Source organism: Cyprinus carpio, chromosome B18 (assembly GCF_018340385.1).
Source record: "Cyprinus carpio isolate SPL01 chromosome B18, ASM1834038v1, whole genome shotgun sequence".
NCBI lineage: Eukaryota > Metazoa > Chordata > Actinopteri > Cypriniformes > Cyprinidae > Cyprinus > Cyprinus carpio.
In genome coordinates this window covers 18,361,811-18,369,562 of record NC_056614.1, presented here as the reverse complement: position 1 = coordinate 18,369,562, position 7,752 = coordinate 18,361,811, and the positions used below count along the sequence as shown (strand labels likewise).

Below are 7,752 nucleotides of genomic sequence, written 5' to 3'. Positions count from 1 at the left end.
TTTTTATTTATTTATTTATTGCAGTATTAAAGGGATGGTTCACCCAAAAAGAAAGATTTTGTCATCATTTACCCTCATGTCATTCTTGCTCATCAGGCAAAACATCTGAGCTTGTTTGAAGTTGAAAAAAAAAAAGCCTAAATTAAACCTTAAATCTGGTGATCTCTATAAACTGCTTAAAAATATTGGGAGGTTGGACTTTCAATGGATGTACAAAAAACAAAACTGAGAATTTAAAAAAAAAAATTTGTTTTGAATATTATTGAAAGTCTTATTGCTTTAGAATGACATGAGAATGAATAAACAAACACAATTTTTTTTTTTGGAATTCCTATAGCCAGTAGCAAAATAAAAATTTAGCCATTGTTTTAGGTTACTGCAGCCTTTTTAAAATCAATAAAACACTATTAATGCTGATTAACATAATTATAAAAAATGTTATTCATACATTAACAATAAAAATGACCTCACAACCTTTCAAGAGGGGAGTAATTATCCTAAAAAATAACTACAAAATTATTTGGGTCTGGCTCCATTCTCATATGGAAATTTTTCACAATCCATTAATTTTTCCTCACTGAATATTCAGTTTCATTCAGAAACTCACATTACGGAACTAAAATGCGTTGCGAATGCAGTTTCATGCTAATAAGAACTGATAAAAAGCACAAATTCATGAGAAACCTTTATTTTCCATTCTGTCCTCACTGGCTATTTTCCAGCAAACAGTCACACATATCCTTATAGAACAGAGTTCATGAAAATTCCAGCATTCAGGAGCACTGCAGCATTTTGTCTTAAAAAAAATAAACGTCAAACAAACAAAAACTCAATCAAGACATTTAATCTTACTGAAACAAGTCTTTAATATCTGCTCTGTCCCGTGATGGTGTCTGAGATTTGAACTAAATGTTTCATGTCTTCTTGATCCACAGCTGTCAGTCAGTCAGTCAGTGTCCCCTTGGCCACTAGAGCTCTGCAGAAACCGCAAGGGTGGGTAGATGGGAAGGTGCGTCACCAGGTTAAGCTGCCAGGGGTTTAAACTGTATGGAACGTAATATGAGGAGGATGGGGGAAGTGTCATGTTTTGAGAGCACAAGACATCAACAACCACAATAGAAGTTAACATTACAGTCTTTAATAAACATCAAGTAACCAAACAGACTTATCCAAAAGTGAAACACTTAAATTACAGATACTTAGAGCTAAATCGATTTAGGTAATGCACCGCTGAGAAGGCGAGGGGGCGGCACCCAAGCCTTGGGCAGCACAGGTGATGGAGAGAGTGATAGTGAGTGAGTGTGATCTGTCAGTGTGTCTATCTGAAGAGCCTGTGGCGCTTTATGGGAGAGCCAATCTCGTCCACGCTACCTTCGCTGTCGCTGCTGGACTCAGAGTCGCTGCTGCCCGAGTAAGCGCCGAGCCCTGGCAGGATGCCCACGCATACAGCGGCGGAGGGCAGGTGGAGGACGCCCGCGCCGGGGGATTTGAGCTCCACCGCCTCCTGATCTGAGAACACAAAACAATACATGCACATAGAGCGCACGCAGTCTCTGGTGCATTTCACATCTAATGTGGCAGGTTAATATGGCAAGGCCAAGCAATTTCTCCTGGTTTCTAATGGTAACTGTTTTGCGGGGGATGCCAGGTATTCGAGAGAAAAAAAAAAAAAGATTATTCGAATCTCAAGATTGAAAATCGAATGCCAACCCACCAAACGAATATTCGAATAATCGAATATTCTGGTCCAGCCCTAAACCACTGCACACTACTGTTCAAAAGTTTGGAGTCAAAACATTTCTTATTATAAAAAGCATTTGTGCTGCTGAATATTTTTGTATAAAATTATATTTTTTTTAGGATTTGATCAAGTTTAAAAGAACAGCATTTATCATTAATGTTCAGTTCTTTAATTAAAAAAAAAAGACTTAAAAGAATAAAATATAATTTTTTTCATACAATTTAATGCATCCTCGCTGAATTTAAGTATTAATTTCTTAAAGATTACTGACCCCAAACTGTATATAGTGTATACACAAAATATAGTGTACATATAACGTGGTGTTTTTTTTTTGGACAGTCAAATCATAAATTTCTGCTATTAAAGACAGCATTGTGTCTTAACTTGTACTTAGTTATTAGACTCCTAAAACATTTTTAAAAATTAGTTTCACACTGGGATTTTTATCTTCCCTACTTTTTTTTAACAACTATAATCTGATACTGATTTTAAAAGCAATTAAAACAGTACGACATATAATTACGTTTCTAATAATGATCTGAAAATCACTTTACATAATTACATTATGTAAAGCCAGCATTATACTACATTACTCACCTGTCTGACTACCATTGCTGGCTACAGACTCCTCTGCTTTCTGCTTTTTACTCCCCTCTGCGGACTGAGACGAGCTGTACAAAGACAAAAATGAATCACAAATAATTATACATAAAGATTATTAGACCTTGTACAGTCACTCATTTAAATAAACACATTGTGGCGAGTTTGTCCTTTTTGTACCTGCGGCGTTTGACTGCCCCAGCCAGCAGGTGGGCTTGAGACAGGTGACTGGTCCTGTGCTCTGAGGGTTTGGGTCCTGCCTTTTTCTCTGTCTCCTTCTTCTGGATCTCAGTGGTTGTCAGTTTCTGCAGAGCGCTGTGAGGTTCATCGATTAAGAAGAAATCACTGACACAATTAAACGGAGAGAAAACTTCACAGCAACACATGACATCCGACTTTCTGGCACTGCTGTTGTGGTAAGCCACTTGACAAATGCAGTTTTTCCTTTTATACTAAATCTTTCTCATAAACCTAAAACAACTTCTGGGAGGACATATATGACCTTAACTCCAACAGCATGCAAACCGAACAAAAACCACCGACGGATGAGGAAGGTCAGACAAAGAGGGCGACCGCTCCTAAAAGTCACCACAGAAGCCACCACAGAAATCAAACCTACTTCCTTTCACTTACAGATGGCCTAAAAAGGCGACAATTTGGTGCCTCCACGAGAGGCAAATTCAATAGAATACGGGCACATTACTCTATTATGCTGCAGATCATGGCTCTCAGCAGTGCTTTTACATGCAGTTATCAAACCCTGAGAAAGGTTTCAGTTGCCACGACAACGCATCCTCCAACCTTCTATCTACAGTCATACCTGATTGGCAGAAGAGAAAGGCCACTGCTGATTATATCAGCTGTTCCATGATGAAAAATCAATTTTATGATATGGATAAAAGCAGGGCATTTACTGATAGTTTAATGCAACAAAATCATGCTAATGTGGTACAACCTGTTGACTTCATAGTTCATTGTATATAATGTACACACACATGTACATACTCTCAAAAGGTGTAATGGTTTTTATACTGCACAAACTGTATATTCTATTGCCCTACACCTTAATCTACCCCTCACAGAAAACTTTCTGCATTTTCTCATTCTTAAAAAAATTAATTCTGTGTGATTCATAAGCTTGTTTCCCCATGGGGACCTCAATTTAGTTGGTTTCTTTTCAGTGGCGCTGGACATCTCGGCGGGAAACAAGAAACAATGGGCCTTTACGCCACATTTAGCTACTTTATCAGCCTCTCGCACATGAGCACTGTGTTTTTAAGACACCTTAAGTTAACTCGACTCTCTGGTATTGTTCATTTGGGAGTCACAGTTATGTTGTTTGCAGTCAAAAGTGACCGGAAGCCATAATCGCATAATTTATTTTTTGTGAGATGAATATACGATATTTAATTTCAATAATATTTAGCATTCTGAGTGTATTTCATGTTACTAATTAATATTCATATCTAAATTATGGGCTTTATTCTATATAAAATGTAATATATATATATATATATATATATATATATATGTATTTTAATTTAACAGTATTTAAGTTAAAAATAGAGCAAAAGTATTTACAATCTATTGAACTTGTTCCACATTTGTTCGAAGAAAATCATCTGTAATATCATGGTGTAGCCATTAGATTCGTGTATAGTCATATAGCCTGTATTCAGTGCTGTGTATTCCTTAGTTACTGAGCAGTGTTTTTAGGCATAATTGCTTAAGTTTTGTCACCCCTTCATTGCTGTGCACTTTTTTCTGCATTGTGGCTGATTTGTAGACTGCACACACAAAAACATCTCTGTATTTTTGCCTATTTCCTATGGCGGTCATTTTTGACTGCAAGCAACACAAGTGTGACTTTTTTTTAATGAACATTTAGCTTTTTCAAATAAAGTTTAGTACCATTATGATTTTTTATATTTCCAAAAAAAAATTTATTTTCGGTCTAAAATGACTGAGCAACCACCATAGGGTTAAAGAAGTTCAAGTTCAACCTTGACTTATTTCCTATTCATTCCATAGAAATTTTAAAGAATATTTCTATTGTTCTATCAAGTAAAACTTATTTACGTGAAAGGTCTTGCTTGACAAGGTATCATAAGAGTGCAAAAATGTCTAGCTACAAAACTGCTTTAAACTGTGCGCATACAGACTGACTGTTTTCTAAACCTCTAAGCCGTTCGCCAAGCCTGCATGAATTTCTGCCGATCCATGCTGTATCGTCAGTGCGTCGGGTTCCTCTAGGGGCTGTCTTGTTTGAGAACATGTACACTAACAAGGTACAAGAACTCTACTTTACTTTTCACCAGCCATCACTGCGCTTGACAGCTGAAGCTTCCACCACCAGCTTAACGAAGGTGAAAGTGGAGACAGACTCAGGCGGAAAGCAAAACTCCCTGTCAATTTTTGAAGAACCACGACAGTAATATAGTGTGCGCTTTAAGGTGCAAAATGATATCCTGTATTCCTTTAACTCCTGAGTTTCCTCGTCCCGTCTGTGTTTCTCTATTAGAGACTGCTGCCGCGAGACCTCGTCAAGAAAGCTGGTCTCATCTTCATCCAGGCCTTTAACCATGTTCTCTGTGGAGGAACACAACAACAGAATTATAAAGAACTGCTAACAGAACCAAGCATCATAAAAAAGAAGCATGACCACCATGCTTGCAGATCAAGAGATGTGGCCCTTGGAATCAGCGGCAATAGGAGCAGCAATGGTCGCTAGGGAGACCGAGAGTGGGTTTGTCACCAGGGATACGGAGACGAAGCCGAAATGCTAAGATCATGCCAGTCTCCCATCAGCACCCGCAAGAACAGACCAGCTCTTGATCTCCACCACTCCCATCTGTTCACACTCATAGACACCCACCAACATGCTCAAACACACACCAGCACATGGTGTGCGCACGCACATGCATGTTTTTGCACAAACAGTGACAGATAAACCCCAAAATGAGGTCACATTTAGACGAGAGAGGCAAGCCCCCGGAGACCGTGCAATGTGTGTCATCTGAAATATGTTGTTGATAAAAAAGGGATGAATATGGGAGGAAAGCAGCATGAGGGCTTACTGAATTTGAACTGCTCCTCATATTCTTCCTGTTTCTTGTCTTTCTGCTCTTGTAGCCTCTCGTACAGAGATCGGGGGTCGTACACTTCCTCAGGGGCCTCTGTGGTAGAGTGAGAATGAACACTATCAAAACTTGGCAAATGCATCGGGGGAGAACTAATGCCTGTCATTAAGCCTGCTGTTAATTTGTCTGATTGGTGCAGACAAAGTGAACGTCTCACCCTCCGGGTCATCTGGCTTGCGGACCTTCTCCCATTCCTCCTGCCTTTTTTTCCTTTTCTCGTCTAATTCCGACTCTGACACAAACTTTCGGCTGAGGTCCACACCATCTGCCATGGCAGAACCTACACAACACATGCATATTTTATGTGTTATTATGTGGCAATCATCACATATATACAAAAATATATTTAACCCATCAAAACCTACCTAAATGCTGTTTATTTAATTAGGATAAACACCTTAGGTAGATCATGAAGTCATCTGCAGTAGATTCTGTTCAGAGACAGAAAAAAAGTGTTAATTTAAAATTAAAAAAAAATGTTTTTACCCATCATTCAAGCAGAATTAATGAACGCTGACTCATCAGAGAAATACACAAGCATCTAACTAGTCATTTTAAATCTGAAGCACAATATTATTTAAGCTCCAAGTCCAAGAGATATATAATGGATCCAGAAGATAATTTAATTTTTGTCTAAGCATTGAGACAGATTTGGCAAGAAAAGGTAAACACTGCCCCCTACTGCTGGATTGTAACAGTGAACGCAATAGATTCCAGATACAAAAAGTCACTTATTTTCTTGCCTAATAGCTATTTAAACTGCAAACTTATTGAAAACAAACACATATTTGAAAAGTGTTTATCAAGTATAATGCATTTACTCCATGTAAATGGTGCTAGAAACACTCTGAGATGGCAAAATATATTAATAAGAAATAAATAAATCTGGCTCAAAACATAGTTTATCAACACTTTCACTGTCAGTGTGGAATGTGGATGATAAAAAAAAACATAAATCATAAAATATATGTATTGTGATAAACATCAAAATAAAAACACATATGATATTATGTGAAAGGTTAGAGACTCGGTACTGTTATTTTATTTTGAATATATGCAAGAAACACTGCAATATTACTCTTCAACAGACAGCAACGCAGCTTCAGTGCATGATGCATGATGATATTGATCTGGAGTAGAGCGTGCGAGGCTTTTATGGCACTCATTAGATCAGAAAGCAGTGGCATTTTTATATATTTACAGTGGTATATTTACGGCGACTGGTTTATAACACATAATGTAACCTTAAGCTCGGTTTGTTTTACATGTCAGACAAATAATGCTCGAAGTGAAAAAAAGAGACGAGGAATAAATAATTATTTCAAGAAGGAAATGCGCTCAGATATTTACCTAGTCCGGGTTTGTGTCCCTGTAAAAGGATCCCCTCAGCAACAAGCTGCTAAAGGCACGTAGTTCCTACCCACGAACTATTGACTCATGGGAAATGTAGTTTTCATGGGAAAGTTTCTCCCCCTCAAAAGTACAATTCGTTTCTTTACGGGGAAAAGACAGTAATACTCGAATGCACATTTAAATTAGTTATTAATTTTATGTAATTTCAATGTTCTGTCAGTCAATTGTAGTCATTCATAATCTTTAGTTATTTAGTATTTCCAGTTAAGTAATATAAGAAAAGCAAATGGCTATGTGTTTGCATATTTTTGGCGTATTTCTTTGTGTTGAACCTGCTTGTATGAATAAGTTTTTAGAGTTACAACATATCTGAAATGCCTAGATTTTTATCGATAAAACAAAAGCGCGCTAGACATTAGTCACATGCACACATACACAAACAAAACGAAAGAAAAAAAATATATGACAGAGATATATGTTATACAAGGGATTTATTACTTGCAAGTTGTTTACATAAACGCCCTCTCTTGAGGAGAATTTGTTTTGTTTTACTGGTTTCTGGAAGAGGTTGGGTCCAGTATCATGTGCTGGAGAGAAATATGCGACGACACACAACGAATCGTTCTTTTTGAATCATATCTTTTTTTAATGAACCGACTGAACCGGTTCACAATAACCGATTGAATGATTGATCGTGAATTGGACTGAGTCGGTCGGAACCGATCGGATCTTTCGGGCATGAGTGAACCGAGAGAATCGCAAAACGTTCATTTAAAACGTTAATTTTGTTCATTTAATAGCATAATTGATTATTAACATATCAACGTGGTGTTAATGCGTAGCATTTGGTCAAAATATGAGAAAACCAAAAACATTTTCAGCGAAGTGATGCGATTGAACTGTAGTAATGTTTACATT

General features: G+C 37.4%; 1 protein-coding gene across 2 annotated transcripts; it reads right to left on the bottom strand.

The window, feature by feature from the left end:
- Positions 1-672: 672 nt before the first annotated feature.
- LOC109069370 (PSME3-interacting protein-like) lies at positions 673-6,944 on the bottom strand. Of its 2 annotated transcripts, XM_042744162.1 has the most exons (9): positions 6,832-6,856; positions 5,847-5,912; positions 5,639-5,761; positions 5,419-5,517; positions 4,809-4,930; positions 2,522-2,658; positions 2,339-2,412; positions 1,372-1,509; positions 673-1,043 (listed from the first exon to the last, which is right to left on the bottom strand). In XM_042744162.1, exons 3-9 carry the CDS (start codon positions 5,751-5,753, stop codon positions 1,039-1,041), a joined length of 690 nt encoding a protein of 229 aa, XP_042600096.1. In that variant the 5' UTR covers positions 5,754-5,761; positions 5,847-5,912; positions 6,832-6,856; the 3' UTR covers positions 673-1,038. The 2 variants fall into 2 exon arrangements, with proteins under 2 accessions (XP_042600096.1, XP_042600095.1); XM_042744161.1 differs by having other exon boundaries at positions 673-1,509; positions 6,832-6,944.
- Positions 6,945-7,752: the final 808 nt, after the last annotated feature.

Coding starts and splice junctions, on each gene's coding strand:
- LOC109069370 (XM_042744161.1), bottom strand. CDS start 5,753: ATGGCAGATGGTGTGGACCTCAGCCGAAAGTTTGTGTCAGAGTCGGAA. Junction 2,659..4,808: donor AGGAGTTAAAGGAATACAGG/ATATCATTTTGC, acceptor GATGAACCTCAC/AGCGCTCTGCAGAAACTGAC. Junction 1,510..2,338: donor CAGCAATGGTAGTCAGACAG/GTGAGTAATGTA, acceptor TTGTGTTCTCAG/ATCAGGAGGCGGTGGAGCTC.